The 16,758-nt window shown below is 49.9% G+C and overlaps 8 protein-coding genes across 8 annotated transcripts; 3 read left to right on the top strand and 5 right to left on the bottom strand.

The window, feature by feature from the left end:
* Positions 1–462: 462 nt before the first annotated feature.
* On the bottom strand, positions 463–2,473 carry N7537_012163 (methionine--tRNA ligase MES1; the record flags this gene model as incomplete). Its single annotated transcript, XM_056903217.1, has 2 exons — positions 463–2,281; positions 2,343–2,473. 2 exons carry the CDS (start codon positions 2,471–2,473, stop codon positions 463–465), a joined length of 1,950 nt encoding a protein of 649 aa, XP_056748504.1.
* Positions 2,474–2,646: 173 nt separating this feature from the next.
* Positions 2,647–3,204, top strand: N7537_012164 (Yae1 family protein; the record flags this gene model as incomplete). The annotated part of the gene is made up of 1 exon (XM_056903218.1): positions 2,647–3,204. One exon carries the CDS (start codon positions 2,647–2,649, stop codon positions 3,202–3,204), a length of 558 nt encoding a protein of 185 aa, XP_056748505.1.
* A 576-nt stretch (positions 3,205–3,780) lies between these two features.
* On the bottom strand, positions 3,781–4,972 carry N7537_012165 (MYG1 family protein; the record flags this gene model as incomplete). Its single annotated transcript, XM_056903219.1, has 2 exons — positions 4,880–4,972; positions 3,781–4,813 (listed from the first exon to the last, which is right to left on the bottom strand). Exons 1-2 carry the CDS (start codon positions 4,963–4,965, stop codon positions 3,781–3,783), a joined length of 1,119 nt encoding a protein of 372 aa, XP_056748506.1. The 5' UTR covers positions 4,966–4,972.
* Positions 4,973–6,175: 1,203 nt separating this feature from the next.
* N7537_012166 (ICE2 family protein) lies at positions 6,176–7,562 on the bottom strand (the record flags this gene model as incomplete). The annotated part of the gene is made up of 2 exons (XM_056903220.1): positions 6,176–6,979; positions 7,038–7,562. 2 exons carry the CDS (start codon positions 7,560–7,562, stop codon positions 6,176–6,178), a joined length of 1,329 nt encoding a protein of 442 aa, XP_056748507.1.
* Positions 7,563–9,003: 1,441 nt separating this feature from the next.
* Positions 9,004–9,722, bottom strand: N7537_012167 (endosulfine family protein; the record flags this gene model as incomplete). The annotated part of the gene is made up of 3 exons (XM_056903221.1): positions 9,585–9,722; positions 9,454–9,537; positions 9,004–9,396 (listed from the first exon to the last, which is right to left on the bottom strand). The coding sequence occupies exons 1-3, from the start codon at positions 9,618–9,620 to the stop codon at positions 9,004–9,006; spliced, it is 513 nt and encodes a 170-aa protein (XP_056748508.1). The 5' UTR covers positions 9,621–9,722.
* Positions 9,723–10,305: 583 nt separating this feature from the next.
* On the top strand, positions 10,306–11,167 carry N7537_012168 (SAM-dependent methyltransferase; the record flags this gene model as incomplete). Its single annotated transcript, XM_056903222.1, has 5 exons — positions 10,306–10,618; positions 10,717–10,734; positions 10,784–10,894; positions 10,948–11,066; positions 11,114–11,167. The coding sequence occupies 5 exons, from the start codon at positions 10,306–10,308 to the stop codon at positions 11,165–11,167; spliced, it is 615 nt and encodes a 204-aa protein (XP_056748509.1).
* Positions 11,168–11,856: 689 nt separating this feature from the next.
* On the top strand, positions 11,857–13,845 carry kexA (serine-type carboxypeptidase kexA; the record flags this gene model as incomplete). The annotated part of the gene is made up of 3 exons (XM_056903223.1): positions 11,857–12,029; positions 12,090–12,450; positions 12,505–13,845. 3 exons carry the CDS (start codon positions 11,857–11,859, stop codon positions 13,843–13,845), a joined length of 1,875 nt encoding a protein of 624 aa, XP_056748510.1.
* A 1,221-nt stretch (positions 13,846–15,066) lies between these two features.
* Positions 15,067–16,428, bottom strand: cia1 (iron-sulfur cluster assembly protein CIA1; the record flags this gene model as incomplete). The annotated part of the gene is made up of 1 exon (XM_056903224.1): positions 15,067–16,428. The coding sequence occupies one exon, from the start codon at positions 16,426–16,428 to the stop codon at positions 15,067–15,069; it is 1,362 nt and encodes a 453-aa protein (XP_056748511.1).
* Positions 16,429–16,758: the final 330 nt, after the last annotated feature.

Here is a 16,758-nt window from a genome sequence, read left to right on the forward strand (position 1 = left end):
TTCTTTTTTGCGTGGGATAGGTGGGACATTTTTTCGCCAATCGCTTTCGTGTCCCATCGCTACAACGAGCATGTAATGAAATTTTTACCATATCGGCGTGTTTTGATTAAGTGCAAATGGGATTTCTTTTGCCAGCCTGGCTATTTTCTTTCTTGGAAGGGTCTGTTAGGACCTTGGGAGATGTAGCCCTACTATGAATATAGATTGTAGAGCTAAGCAGGAACAAGTAGACGAGACATCCAGGATCGAGCCTTCAAAAACAAAACACCTTCATTGCATCCATGCGTATGATACCTATAAAAAAAGGAAGAATTCCCAAGCCAGTTGAATATGCCCAGAAAATGATCCCCGTTCATGACCCATTCACAACATCTCTCATAGAGAATTATAAAAAAGAAAGCTCCTACAACACGCCTTACATGTATTTTCTTATCTAGACCACCCCGTTGAAGACCTGACCATCTACGAGGTAGGCAGAGTAACCTGCGCCACCCCATCAGCAATCTTCTCAACAGCCTCATCATTCTTGCCTTCAGTGGTAACGGAAACCTTCTCCGCCCCACCCTTAGCAGACCCCTCAACACCACCTTCAGGAGCACCAGCACGGCCCTTCTCCTTCTTCTCCTTCTTCTTAGCCTTAGCAGCAGCCTTCTTCGCAGCCAGCTTAGCAGCCTCATCCTCCTTCTTCTTCCGGTCAGCCTGCGAGCCACCAAACATCTCACGCCACTCATCCGCATTCTTGGGATCAATACGCGTGAACAGGTAAGCGGCCTTGCCAATCTTGTGGCCGGCCTTCAGGGAAGTAGGCTTCCAGCCGGACTGGAGCTCTTCCACACTGGGGATGTACTGGAAGGGTGCGTTCAGCTGCTCCAGAATCGACTTGGAGGTTGCAGGCATGTATGGCGAGAACACGCTGGACAGCAGGTGGATCAGGTTGAGCACTGTGCCGACGACGGCGGCTGCACGCTCGGGCTCGTTCGCAATCAAAGCATTGTCGAGTCGGTTCGCTTGGATCAGTCCGTTACCCGCCTCGGCGATGCGCATGGCTGTCTGCACACCGGCGCGGAGGTGCGCACCTTCCAGGTCTTCGTGGTACTGGCGCAGGTGTTCGGTGACTTCCTCTAGGAATGGGTTGAAGGTCTCTGGCACGGTGAATTCCGGAATGACGGAGCCGTAAGAGGCGGTGACAAGCTTGATGACGCGGTTGACGAGGTTACCGAGCTTGGCGAGGAGCTCACCATTGTTGCTGTCCACGAAGGGACCCCACTCGAACTGAGTGTCGCCAGTCTCTGGGCGGTTCTTGAGCAGGAAGTAACGCCACACATCGGCGGAAACGCCGGTTTCACGGGCGTTCGTGCCGAACACACCCACGCCGCGCGACTTGCTAAACTTGCCGCCTTCGTAGTTGAGGTACTCGGTCGTGCTTAGGTGGTGCAGCATGGTCCACTTATCTCTCGTGCCGATCTGTGTACCGGGGAAGATCACACTGTGGAAGGGCACGTTGTCCTTGCCCAGGAACTGCCACAGCTGCACATCCTCCGGGTTGCGCCACCACTTCTCCCAGTCGTCTGTGTAGTTGGCAGTGATCGAGGGGTAGCCGATGCAAGCCTCGAACCACACGTAGAGAACCTTGTTCTCGTATCCCTCCAGCGGGACGGGAACACCCCACTTCAAGTCTCGGGTGATACCACGATCCTTCAAGCCCTCCTTCAACCAGGACTCGGTAATAATGCGGGAATTCCTAGGCCAGTTACCCTTCTCAATAGCGGGGTGAGCCCATTTCTCGATCTCCGGTTGGAGCTTGTCAAGCAGGATGTGGATGTGTTTCGTCTCACGGCGGACGGGGGAAGCACCGTCAAGCTTGCAGCGGGGGTTGATGAGATCAAAGGGATCAAGTAGGTGACCGCACTTGTCACACTGGTCTCCACGGGCATCGTCGTAGTGGCAGCGGGGGCATTCACCCTCCACGAAGCGATCAGCTAGGAACGAGCCGTGCTTCTCGCAGAAGGGCTGTTCGGCGGTGCGCTCGCCGAGGAAGCCGTTCTCGTGCAGGCGCTTGAAGATCGACTGGGAGATCTCGGTGTGCTTCTGTGTGGGGGTACGACCGAAGTGATCGAAGCCGATGTTGAACCATTCGTAGACATCTTGGTGGATCTTATTGTATTTGGCGCACAGATCCTCCGGCGACATCTTCTCTTCCAGCGCCTTCGTTTCGGTTGCGGTTCCGTATTCATCTGTACCGCAGATGTACAATGTGCGTCGACCACAGGCCTTGTGGTATCTATTGAGTAGCTGTCAGTTTCATGGCGCAATGCTGTATTCTGTATGGGGTTGACTCATACCTAGCGAATACATCAGCACTCAGCACGGAGCCCACGACGTTACCCAGATGGGGGACATTGTTCACGTATGGCAAAGCGCTCGTCACGAGGATATTGCGCTCGCCAGCTTTGGGCAATATGGGATCCGTCATCTTGTGGTGTTTGAAGAGGAGAACGTCTTTGTTGGAGGGGCAAAGGCGGGAAAATCGGAAAGTGGGCATCTCGTCACATGCCCCGCGCATATCAAAAAAAAAAGAAAAGAAAAAACGTTATCAATTGGATTCTTCAACTTTTGACTCATATCTGTCTTATTCTTATATCTGCAATGGAGCACAATATTCTGGACAGTCTCCTTGATCTGGAGGAGCAATTCTACAATGAGGGATATGAGCTAGGCACCGCGGATGGAGCTGCTACTGGATATACCGAAGGCAGTGTTTTTGCGGTTGAGAAAGGCTTCGAGAAGTTTGTTGAGATGGGACGCTTGTATGGCAAGGCATTAGTCTGGGCCCAGAGACTCGACATGAAATCGTCCGAAGGCGCCGCCTCGCAGGTGGATAGCACAACGGATACGCTTTCTCTTGATCCCTCTATCTGCAAAGACATGCCCAGTCTTCCACCACACAGCACTCGACTGGCCAGAAATCTCCAGACACTTCTTGAACTCGTCGACCCGGCTACTCTAGATATGAGTAACACGGAAGAAGCTGTCAATGACGTAGACGAGCGTCTCAAAGGTGCCGCCACGAAGGCGAAGCTCATCCAACGTGCAATGGGCGAGCGCGAGGATTCGGCCACCCAAGCTGAACCCAAGGATATGACGACTTCTGGAGATGGTTCTGGAAGCATTGAAGATATCAGTGCATTGAACATTCGTCACTGAGGGCTTGGTCATGCTTCACCAAATCGGTAGGCATACCAGACGGTCGACTCCCGGACTCTACCGATGCCCTTGGATTAGAGCGCCAAAAGCTAGTCCTTCGTTAGTAACAAAGCACTCACTTCGGTCAACACGTGGGAAAATACTCCAATATCTGGAGCGCCATTGCACAAAGCCTGAGAAAGATCATTCGAGACCCATTCTCACAGGCTTGGTTTACGCCCTCCGAATACCAAGGCTTCTCGCTCGTTTGCCACTGATAAACGACAATCAGGCTCAATTGGAAGTCTGACTTTGATGCTCCAGACGTATCAAGACTCGTCTACTATATCTTGGACACCAAAGTAGGGAAGCCCCGAAGAGCCATCCCGGGCGTTCTACTGACGACAGACGTTCGTGATGTCCAGTGGTTTCATGCAAGACCAAATTGATTATTTACAATCATGCCCGAAGACCCCGAGTTACAAAGGGAAAATAGTCGTGTCAAAATAAATCATAGATTTCCTTTGGATGTCTCATTTCATCAAAAATGCAGCTTTTTTATTTTAGTCTTTAGTTATCATCAAACCACCGAAAGACCTAGAGCTCAAGGCTGCGCTCAGCCATAGCCATAGCACCCTCTTTCGTCTTGTGGCCACCAATGAACCCACTAGCGTGAACAAAGACCGCACCCTCGGGCATCTTGCTTTGGCCATTCTTCTCAGCCTCTGCAGCCATAACACCATCAAGGTCCTGGTCACGTACACCGCGCCACGTCTCAGGCAGAGGCTTGCGAGACTCAAAGCTGCTCTCGGAGACGGAAACGCACTGCACGCGCCACTTGGCTCCCTCGGTAGCGTTCTCGGGGTAAAGAACGTAGTAAACTTGGGCGGCGGGGTCAATCTCCTTGGTTCCGGAAGCCTCGGCCTCGAAGTTGTACAGGTGCTCCTTCCAGGGCACGCCGCCCTGGGGAAGGACGATGATACGGCCGGAGGGGTGGGTGTCCTTGCGCGAGGCGTAAGCGGAGCCGACGGTTGAGCGGGCAGGCATCCAGGATGTGCAGGCGTGGTGCATCTTGCGTGCGAAAGCATTGCCGATGAGCGTGCTGGCGCGTCCGAAGAGGCTGTCCTCGTCCTGGGGCTCGCCGGGAGGGCTGGTGGGGTCTGGGTTGTTCATGTCGCCGACCATCGAGGCGAGCGTGATGCCGCCGTTCTTGAAGCGCTTCTCGACTCCGGCGGCGGCAAGCGCAGCCTGGTCGTATGCGGAGATACCGTTGTCGTTGGCGTCAATCGCTTCGATGAAGTCCGTGTACAGCTTCTCGTATAGCAGGTCTACGTCGGCATGCTCCACGGGCAGGGACAGCTTCTGGGCGAGGATCGCCTTACCGAAGTGCATGTACACCAGGCCAGCGGAGGAGAGCTTGGTGGCACGCTGCGGGAAGGTCGTTGAGAAGGTCCGCTGGTGGTGGTCATACCGGTGGATGGCGGGGTCGTACACGCCGCCCACGTCGACGACAGTGTGGCATTTCTCCAACTCGGCGGGGTCGCGCGTGCGGACGAGAGGGGAGGAGGCGTATGTGGGGAGCAGACGGAGGAGGTAGACGGCCAGGGCCTCGTCGGCGTGGAAGTGGCCGCTGTTTTAATCAGTATAAGAGCAGATTGAGCTAGATGGGTAGCAATTTCAGGAATACTGCACTCACTTGTGTGTCCCGATCAAGGGGGACGAGGTCTTGAGCTTCTTTGCTACGTTTTCGGCCATTTTGAAGTAGTTGTTAAATCTGAGCATTCAAAATAAAAGGGAATGGTCTGCTGGTCTTCACGTATTAATTGCTGCGCTCTGGCTGGCTGAGTTTCTTATCTGCGTTGCCATATCGGGTTATTAGGGCTTGGATCAAGGGCTGAAGAATAGCACGTGACTATCAGCTCTCGATGCATAAGATCTAGAATAACGTCACTAATCATCTTAAGCCCAGACGAATCAGGTTATTGGAATTATTGAACAGGTTGCACCGAGCTTATGTGACTACTCTTGTACCTAATAGAGATAAATGGACTGAAACTCGAATGGATTTGAGAAAGCAAAGCTGAAAGAAACGGGGATGTGCTGCCTGGCTTGAATAGGCATGGAAAGATCGAATAAATCAATGGTTTTCCATAGGACTACAACGGTCCAACTCTATAGCACTCGAGTCAATTCTAGAAAGAAAATCGAATATCTATTAACCGCCACCCAGCGCCTGGCAAGAAATACAAGAGAAGAAAGAACCAGGTATCCTATGTACAAGTAATGGCATGAGACCATCGGGCTGTGTGTGCGTGTGTGGGGATGGAGCAAGATTCAGTTGAGGGGAGCGGGGGAAGAAAAAAACCAGGAAGCTGTGAATAGGAAGGTTGAGCGTGGACAGCAGAGGGTATAAGTGCCGAACTGGATAAACAGTGGTAATTCAGGGTGGATATGGAAGACACAGAGAGGGAAAAGAGGAAAAAGCAACAGGTTTATCTGATATCGTCGAGTCGTGAAAAGGGGTGTGGGATATTGAACGGAGCGCTGTTTGCCTCGAGACACGAGACAACCAAATACACCCATATAGAAATCGAGAAGGGTATGCTTCGCAAGGAAGCAAGGAAGAGAAGGGACGGAGTGACGTGAGACCAAGTCCAATCAAAAGCGAGACCGGTGATATATGGCGTCAGACGATCGAAATTATTCCGAAGGACTCGCTCTACCGTAGCTGTAGCGAAGGTGGAAGGTCATTGGCGAAATTCCCAGCCGAATCGCCGATGGGTGGCGTTTTCGTTGTCAAGGTTGCTGCGGGATAGATCACTTGGTAGGCCGGTGGCCGAATGGACTCGTGCAGTAATATACCACAGCGAAGGAATCAAGAAGGCCGATTCGATGGGGCTTCGGATTCCTGCTGCGCTATTGCTAGAGCAATAATAAAGAGGAAAGCGTAGGCATATTGATTTAGCAGTCATTGACTCTGGCAGGTCGTCATTCAGTCGGTTTTCCAGTGGCCTGCCACTCCGTTGTCAAGATCGTTAGTTTCCCCTAACCATAGCTCGACCGCGTATAGGGATATCGTGCAAGCAAGATTAATCCACCGCCATGGGTTACCACCACCGTTGCCTTGGCTGCTCCACCATTCACCGCTGCCACCCATTGCCTGTGAGGCTGATGCGAAGTGTTGCATGAGGAGACTGGTGTAGACAGCGATGAGAATGCTCGGGGCAAAGTAGCTCAAGAATCCCAGCACTTGGCCTGCTGCGTCGGTGTCATCGATGGAAGCCTCTTGGGAAAGCGCACGGGCGCCAGATTCGCGGACAGCTGGGATGATGCGCGTCGATGCATACAGTACGAGCAGGCGGTAGGCGAGCGAGATGAGGACGGAGGGCGTGACAGCGCCGAAAACGGCGGTAATAACGTTGAAGCCTGCGTGGATAATCGAAGGCAGAAGAGACACCGCGTGCATCAAGGTTGTGTACGATGCCATGATAATGGGAGGCAGCGGAGGGAAGTCTCCGACCTGCGAGGGCGAGGGGATTTGTTCCACAGGGTGCGATGGCTGATAGTCCGTGAATATCTGGTAGATGCAGAGCACGATGTAGGCGAAGAGGAGAGAGCTTTCAACTGGATTACCGCGACCACTTCCAATCCCCCAGGCACACAGAATGACGGCGCATGTGACAGAGACTCCAATCAAGGCGGCATCGACATTGGAGATTTCGGGGAATTGCAAAACACGCCAGAGGAAGTAAACCGAGCTGGAGATAATTGTAGCGGACAAGACCAAGAGGCCGATCTAAGACAAGGGTTAGTTTTTATCGTGATATCCCTAGGGAAACCAAAAGAAAACATACCATCCAGCTATCGCTGCGTCCACCTCGGTTGACAAGCCAGCGGGTAATTTGCCCAGCAGCCTGGATGACCAGTAAACTGCAGAAGCCCTCTGCCAGCTGGAAGACCGGGGTGGACCATCTCAGAAGTCTATCCCAGTTGCCGAGGGTCACGGTTTCCACCAGGCCGTCGCGACCAAAGAGCCATTCCTGAATAGAAGAGTCCTGCGCCCTCTTGCCGCTGAAAGTGCGCTCCACCCATCCCGTGCCTGTACTGTCGGCATCAACCGAGAATCGATTCAGCGACCAAATCAAAAGGACCAAGATGACGGCCCATTGTATGAAACGGAGAACGGCAATGATGGAAGAACGGAACCACGATCGGTCAGGGGTGGTGACCTTCAACAGCGATACCAGGAAGTAAAAGGCCGCTAAGGATAGCGAAAAGGCCAGGCCACATGTCTTGCCGCCCACATCGAAAGCTAGTGGGATGGACGAGACGGTGATGGCGAGGAACAAGGCCGACGAAAAGACTCGAAAGAGCCACATCGGACCGCCGTAGGGGGTTGGGTACGCGAGGGGATGGGGATGGGATCTGAGTCGACTGTCGTGTTCAGAGTCTGGATGGGGGTAGAGAAGTTAAGGAGGGGGAGAAACACACTGTTTTCTTTTTTTTTTTTTCTCTCTCTCTCTCTTTCGAGCTTATCGCTTTTTCAAGACACTTCACGTGGGTCACCTGGAAGAGAAGTAGAGACCCTTTGGGGGAAAAAAAAAGAAAAAACAAGATAGACGAAGGAGATTAAATAAATCAAATAAACAGAATAACAAAAGAAATTCCTTTTAAAGAGTGTTACAGCTAGACTGGCGGTCGGAGCACCCCATTTTTCTACCTAGGCTATACTAATTTAACTAATTTAGGGCCTAGAAACATTAGAAACACTAGAAACACTAGAAACACTCGAAAAGATGCTAATGGTTATTAATTATCTATTATTTTCTTTTTATTATAGGAATACACAGATCTTATAATTCCGAATCAGATATCCACTATGTTGACATACTAAACTAAACTACATACAACTAACAGATATCCTATGTATTGTTTCACTCTTTTTGTCCTTTTCTTTCTAGATTTTTAGTGTGATACTCATCAAATACTCATCGAATGTAGATATGTGCAGTGGAAAGCTCAATTTCTATATGCAAGAATAGCCCACTGATATAGCTTCTACCATTAACAATATGATCTAGTTGGCTCCATCTAGAAATAAAATATACAAGTTCTTCCAAACTATTATAATAACTCTTACACACTATGTGGCTATAGTAGACGATAAATGTATAAAACGACTTCGATACATGACCTTGGAGCAAATTGGATGATATAACGCAGCATTGAAGTAACAAAGGTATCGAAATCAGGATATACCATGATAGCCGAATACCTTAGAAATATAGGCAGACATAAACAGACAGAACGTAGACAAATTATTGCGAGATTGGAAAGCCAAAGGGACACAGGTCAATTATCATAAACAAGGGCCTTGTCGTATGGACTAGATATAAACAAGGAGAACAGAAGTCGAAAAAGAAAAAGAAAAGAAACCGAATGCCACAAATTGCTGATAAGTTAAATGGTAAATGGTGATAATTGGAGGAAAATAAAGAAAGTCAAGACACTGAAGAGCGAAAGCAGTGCTTGACTGGGCAGCGAATGTCCCGGAGAACAAAACACCTGCCATATCAACACACAGTCCAAACACTCTCACTCTGTCCTGCAGTGCACCCCTATCCTATTCCACCCCCACCCCCCCCCTTCCCATTCACAAAAGTCATTTGAAAGAAAAAAAAAAGAAACAAAACGAAATTCCCATAGCGCCAGGCTTTTGAAAGTAAAATCACAGACCCCCTTCAAAAGATATGCATGTGCAACGATCGCCTTCCTCAGAACAGCCACAGCCACCCAGTGTAGTGCAAGATGTATCATCGCCTACCGACGGATCGGAACACCCTCTCTCGCAGCAGGGGGGCTGACACTAAGTTCTTGTTCACCCTGCACCGATCCAGAGGCCAGACCAGAGCCTGCCTCACCCTCGCTGATACTAGTACCACGGTGTAGGTAGCTACCTCCTTCCTTGATTGAGCCACGGCTTTGGAACCCGGTTGAGCCAGGGTGTCCGCTGATGCTGCCGGGGATCTGCTGCCCACCTTGGGAGCTGACACTGCCGTTGTTGGTAGAGCTGGTAGCGCCCGGTGAGGTTGAGGTGAGGTGCGGGATGTTCTCCGGCACTGGGTGGCGTGACCCGATGTTGGTGACGCCTACGTCGGAAGCTTTGCCAGCTTTGCTGAGGGCGTAGTCACCTGAATCAAAGTATTTGCGTTCCTATAGGAAATTCAGTGTTAATATGATATGTTGGGTGGGATTGGGTGTTGGGCTTGCCTTGAGCTTGTTCTGGAGGACGTCCTTCTTGGTGGGCATCTTGCCGTAGAGGCGTAGCAAGCGCTGCTCCTCTGGACTCAGGGACTGGGGAATTGTTAATAATGATCAGATGGAAGAATGAGAAGACTTACGTTGATGTCCACTTTATTCTGCTGATGGGGATTCATGATGGATGGTTGAAGAAAGTTGAAGTTGAAGTTGTGAAGTTGGAGGGGGAATTGAAGCGGGAAAGATAAGGCGGGGAGAAGTTGATGTGTGGCCGAGAGGGTAAGACGGGAGAGAGAGAAACAGAAATAATAGAATAAAGTAATAAAGTAATAGAGTAATAGAGTAATAAATAATAGAGGAACAGTCACAATCACAATATTTAAATAAAATCCCAGATGTGAGGAATCGGAGATGGTCACTATTGGCTATAGGGAGATGACGTTCTGGGAACTTCTCCCTGGATAACTACGTATGGTGTTTTCAGAGATATATTTAGGATATCTGTGTATTTCAATATGTTATGCGATGTTATGCGATGCTATGCTATTTTATCCTGCAATTATATATTCTATTTTATTCTATTCTTTTCTATGAAAATAGTGAATGGTATCATACTATTCACACTGAGTGTGTACCTAGGTCAAGGACGCACATAAAACCCTTTAATTATCGTATCTAACAACCTTCTGTGGTCATCCCAAGGACATCCCATCCTTATCCCAAGGCTCACCTGAAGATAATAGTATAATTGGTTCATAAGATCAATTATAACCTCGTCACCTGCCAGTGTGGAACCGAACCTTGAACTTCTTCAATTCTTCATTTTTCCCGCTTCTGTGACGTCCCTCTCTTCCAACACCCACCATGACCCAACCCACCTTCGTAGTCGAACATTTGGATCCCGAGCTGGGCCCATGGTCCACGCTCGAATATGCCTGCATTGCGCGTGAATCCCACGACCGCGGGGCAAGATTCTTGCTCAGCTCTGTGCCCGCCGAGCTGCAGATGCCCGCAGATCTGGCCGTCACCAAGGGCCTCGAGGTCGAGCACCGTAGTGTCGAAGAGATTTTCGCCGACCGCAAGGATAAAGTTTGCTTGTTGGACCCTTCCGCTACGGCCGAGTTGAGTCCCGAGGATGGTGATACCTTTGAGGTCTTTTTGTTCGGTGGTATCCTCGGTATGAAATTTTTATTTTTTTTTTACCCCGCGATATATAATATATATATATGTGGATTGAGTTCAGACTGACCCTTTTATTGTTAACTGCATCTGCAGGCGATGACCCGCCTAGAGGTATGTACTTGTTTTCTCTATGCACATCGGCGAGTGACTGACTTTGTAGACCGTACCTCGGAATTGAGGAAGAAGGGATATGTCGGCCGCCGATTGGGGCCTAAGCAGATGACCACCGATACTGCTGTGCGAGTTACTCGATTGGTTGTTCACGAGAAGAGTGAGTACGAAAGAGTCTAGATGATATAAGTGCTGTACGCTGATTCTGCCCAGTACCCCTTGAGGAGATTCAATATGTCGACTACCCGGAATTGCTCATCAATGAGCACGAGCGCACCGAAATGCCTTTCCGCTATGTCAAGGATGCCAATGAGCAGCCTATCATGCCCGATGTAAGACGATTGAATTGCGGGAGAGAAACAAGAAGCTAACAGTTCAGGGGATGGTGGATCTTATTAAGAAGGATGCCGACAAGTCGATTGATTTCTTCTAGGCTGGTACATACCAGTGATACAATACAACATACAACATACAACATTTGTACTAGTTGAAGATCCCCCAAAATTAAACGATAATAAGGTGGCTGAAGAAGGCCTGGGCGTGTTTCAATGGTTTGATGTCGAATGGGGGAAGTTTCACCTTTTTGATTCAGATTTAGGTGGATATATAGAAAAATACATATATGGAGTTATGGTTAATTTGAGTAGATATCTATAGTCAATATGTTAATATGCTAAATAGATCTAAATCACTCCAATGGATTATAAGAAAGATCTATATAAAGAATACAATAAATACAGAATTATCTCTGTCAAGGCAGTAAGTGGCTGTGCCTTTCATCCACTCCACTCGTAATTACCAGTAATTACCAGTAATTACTCCACAGGCCACGCCAGCCTCGAACTTCCTTTGAACTCCGTCATTCGACTGCATACACTTTGTACACTCTGTACACTAACACCTTAACCTCCTTGGCTTCCCTTTCTTTGGGGGGTTTGCTGTTTCTTTATAAACATCCTATCACTTCATCTGTCTCTCTCCTATCCCAATCATCCTTCCGTGTCGTCCTACCTGTCCAACTCCGATGATCTGTTGATTTGCACCGACGAATCCCTCCTGGGATATCTATTCGACTATTTACCTCAACCTTGATTCTGATGATACCCACCTTGGACTGCTGAAATGCTCTCAATACCATTCCTCCCTTCTTCCACGAAGGGCGGCACCACCGCGATGTTACTATCCGCATTATCGCTGCTGTTGAGCCCGTTGGTATCGGCCAGTTCCGCTGCTGATTATTATGTGCACTCGTTACCCGGGGCGCCGGAAGGCCCTTTATTGAAGATGCACGCGGGGTAGGTTATGAAGTTGGATTGCTTCGAACTTGTGGGCCTTTTCTAACGCGCCAACTCTAGACATATCGAGGTCGATCCCGACATCAACGGCAACCTGTTCTTCTGGCATTTCCAGAATCGTCACATCGCAAACCGACAACGCACTGTCATTTGGCTGAATGGGGGGCCAGGATGTAGCTCTATGGATGGCGCATTGATGGAAGTTGGGCCCTACCGACTCCAGGACGACCATACGTTAAAGTACAACGAGGGCAGGTGGGATGAGTTTGCCAACCTGCTCTTCGTCGATAACCCCGTCGGTACCGGGTTCAGCTATGCAAACACCAATAGCTATCTCCATGAGCTGGATGAAATGGCCGCTCACTTCATTACTTTCTTGGAAAAGTTCTTTGAACTATTCCCCGAGTATGCGAACGATGACGTACGTTTTGCCTTGTCCTCTACTGCCTTGATTCTATCTCTAACTGCGTTGCAGCTATATATCGCCGGTGAATCGTATGCTGGCCAGCACATCCCATATATTGCAAAGGCTATTCAAGATCGCAACAAGGGCCTTGCCGAGGACGGAGGCACAAAGTGGCCTATCAAGGGCTTACTCATCGGTAACGGTTGGATCTCTCCTACAGACCAGTACCCTTCGTACTTTAAGTTCATCGAGAGGGAAGGCCTCCTTCAACCGGGTACAACCCTCCAGCACAACCTAAACGCACTCAACGAAGTCTGTCTCTCGAAGCTGGAGACCGCCGGCGCAAAGAACAAACTGAATATAGCCGCGTGCGAGTTAGTCTTGCAACAATTCCTCGATCTCACCACCGAAAATCACCAGTGTTACAACATGTACGATGTTCGTCTCAAGGACGAGGCCCAATCCTGTGGCCTGAACTGGCCCCCCGACCTGAAAAACATCGAGCCGTATCTCCAGCGACCGGACGTCGTCAAAGCCCTGAACATCAACCCTGCAAAGAAATCCGGCTGGACAGAATGCTCTGGTATGGTCCATCTGACCTTCACCGCAAAGAACTCCATCCCCTCCGTCGACCTGCTCCCAGGGTTGATCGAATCGGGCATCAACGTTCTGCTCTTCAGCGGCGACAAAGACCTCATTTGCAACCACATCGGAACAGAAACTCTGATTCACAACATGAACTGGAAGGGTGGCACCGGCTTCGAAACTTCCCCCGGCGTGTGGGCCCCGCGGCACGACTGGACTTTCGAAGACGAACCCGCTGGCATCTACCAATCCGCCCGTAACCTCACTTACGTGCTCTTCTACAACTCCAGCCACATGGTTCCATTTGACAACCCCCGCCAGACCCGCGACATGCTCGACCGCTTCATGAAGGTCGATATCGCCAGCATCGGCGGCCAGCCTTCCGATTCACGTATCGACGGCGAGAAGTTGCCTCAGACTGCTGTCGGCGGACAGGCTAACAGCACTGCCGCCGAACAGAATGAGAAGGAGAGGCTGAAGCAGACTGAGATGCGCGCGTATGCCAAGTCCGGCGAAGCTGTCCTCGTCGTTGTGATTATCGGTGTGATCGCTTGGGGCTTTTTCATCTGGCGTAGTCGTCGTGCTCGCCGGGGCTACAAGGGCGTCTCGAATAATGATTTGTCGGACAGCACATCCATTCTCAACCGATTCCAGAGCAAGCGTTCTGGTCCTGATGTTGAAGCTGGTGATTTCGATGAGTCCGAGCTCGACCAGCTTCATTCTCCTGAGATTACGCGGGATCATTACGCTGTTGGCGAAGCTAGCGATGACGATGATCATGTCTCGCATCCGGAAACCGGTGAAAACCGTCAGTCTTCACAATAAGTGGGGGGGGGGTTTCTGGAAGGGGGATTTGAAGTTTTCGAAATGATTTTTGGCATCTGCATAAAGTAGGCGGTGTTCTGGGGTCTTGATCTCATTCTAAATATGATTTTTCATTCTGATATCTCTCATAACTTAATTTCCTTATTAGGTTGCGAATGACGAATTACTAACGATGTTCAAGTACTTCAGGTACTTCTAACTCTACAACTCTCTCCTCTCTGCTCTCTGCTCTCTGCTGTCTTCTTCGTTTGCAAAATGCCAGGCAACGTATCTATACCCAAGGGGCTCAAGCCTTGGTATAAAAATTTGCAACGAATGACCCAGTACAAAGAACTCGAGATTCCAGATCAACTCCCTCGTTTGGAGCCCTACGATATGACAGCACACCAGGCCAGATTATCTTTTGGGATTAAACCAGACCACGGCTATCGACTCTGGCAATTTCCAAATGCGATCATCAGTCTTCCTCCCCAAGTTTGGTATCTCATCGCTCCTTGACTACTTGAAACTATTCTAACTACATTATTATATAGTACATTGCCTTCAGAAGTATGATCGGCCTACAACCAAATCCCACTGCCGTATTGACGCCCTAATATTGGCTGTCTATCACGCTCTTGATAGCCAAGGGTTTATACACATCCTACAGTTACATCGGCAAGGCTGATTTTAGTCTTTCCATCGGAGAAAAAGACCACATGGCATGTTACCTGGTTGTGGTCAGGGAAGATGCCCAGCTCAGCGCTAGGCAAACTGAATATAGACCATCGGAATAAACGTGGTCAACTCTTGGCCTATATGGTCATGGTGCAAGCGAGCAGAAAACGAAGAGGCCAGTCGGGTTATACTGTCTAGGGGGTTTTGAGTGACGACTTGGATTATTGGTTCTACCAGCTGGATATACAGGGCGAGTGGTCCTGGGTGATATTTCAATCAACGCGAGAAGGCTGGCAGAGGATTGCCGATATATTCGCTACATTCATCTTACGTTCCATCGCCTCATATTCTCTGCGTCCGAATCTGGCTTGATGTATGAATCTGAGGATAACACGGTCTCTAAGTAGCATTTACCTATGGGCTGATATATAGCTCTATCCTTCACTTCGCAATGTCCCGGTGATATATTGACTATGTACTCTTCATTTGTCTGGCCTCTAAATACACCAAGCCTTTTTGTCTATAAGCGATTCAGATCCAACATATGCCAATTCCAAAAGAAAATCACCGCGTCACAGTCCAAACCTTGACGCTCCCATCATCAGCCGTCGAAACAAGCACCTCCTCCTCACCCCCAGACCCCCGATCCGCCCTCTTGGCCCAAGCAACATGGTTAATCTCGTAAATCCCATGCGCTCCATCCTGAACACCAACAAGCACCCACTCCGTCTGCAGCACATCACCAGACGTAGTATTCATAGCATCTGAATCAGCCTGCTGCTCCTGCTCTAGTGTAACAAACCGCTCTTCATAAATTGCAATCCGCCCATCTGCACTAGTCGAAGCAACAAGCCCAGTCCTCTTACTCCACGCAACAGCATAAACAGGCAGTTCATGTGCATGCGGGAGCACAGCATCCTCCTCCCAAACCTCATCCGTCCCAGTAGGCCGGATGATACTCGGGATACCCGTCGCCGCAGAAGACAGTGCCCCCGTCTGTTGCGATTCCTTCGGCAGGCGTCGCCACACGCGTACGGTGCGGTCGTCCGAGCAGGAGAGGAGGCGCGGGCCGGAAAGCGCTCTCTGGGAACGCCACTGAGTTTGTAAAGCGCTCAGCTCAGACTCGGAAACGGATTCAGAGTTAGGCCCATTCCATTTCTCCTCTGCTTCTTCCCCCTCCCAATCCAAAAACCAAACTGTCCCCTCATGGCCCTTGATACATGCTACCTGGCCCCAATCATCCAGATCCTCCCGCCACAGCCGGATGGTATCGTCGTAGCTCCCGCTAGCAAGACATTCCTCTGAAGGATGCCATGAAACACACTTCACATCGCCCCCGTGCTCCTGCATCACAGCAACGGTCTCGAAGTTGTTGTCGCCATCGTCCAGATCCTCCCAGATCCAGATTGACTTGTCGCGTGAGCATGTCGCCAGCAGCATCCCTGACGCAGACCATGATACGGACTTGACTTCGCTGTCGTGACCATCGAGAAGGACTGCGAACCGCCATTCTTCTTCGTCTTCTTCGCGGCCTGCGGTATCGGTATCGGTACCGTTGGGAGCTTCCGTCAAAGTATCGGTTGGGATCTGTTTATCGTCACTGTTCATCCCAAGCCCGACACCGTCTTCCTGTCCGTAACTATCCCACCGCCGCCAGATGCCAACTGTTGCGTCGAAACTGCCTGTCGCGAGGACGGACTCCCCCGCCATGTTTGGCTTCCATGCTGCTGTGCGGACGGAGCGCTTGTGGCCACCGGTGATTGTGGAAAGGAGGGTGAAATTTGTGAGGGAGTAGACTCGGATGGTCTTGTCTGAACTGCAGGTTGCGACTATGGGGAGGGTGGGGTGCGGGGCTGTGAGCCAGGTTCGTTCTTGAGAAGGGGGTGTTAGGTCGGATAGGTGTGTTATTGTGACTTTTGGAGACATTTTGATTTATATTTTCCCGTTGAGGATTGAAGGTATTGGAGAGATTGGAGGGAAAGGGAATGGAGGGATGTTGTCGTGAGGTTGGAATTTTGATGTGGGGGGTTGCTGATTAGATAGTGACTTTCCAAGTTTATATTGGAGATATTTTATAGATTGAACACTTCAGGCTTGGGATATTCTACATTACTATCCATGATACGGTATAGAAATAATTATAGAAATCAGGTGTCATTACTCCATACACAAACCCTAGAAACTAGTTGTATACCCTGCCAATCTGCCCTGTCCAAAGTCCAACCTCCAAAGTCCAAAAATGGAAAACAAAAGGAC

Source organism: Penicillium hordei (genome assembly GCF_028827395.1).
Source record: "Penicillium hordei strain IBT 12815 chromosome Unknown utg000006l_segment0_segment0, whole genome shotgun sequence".
NCBI lineage: Eukaryota > Fungi > Ascomycota > Eurotiomycetes > Eurotiales > Aspergillaceae > Penicillium > Penicillium hordei.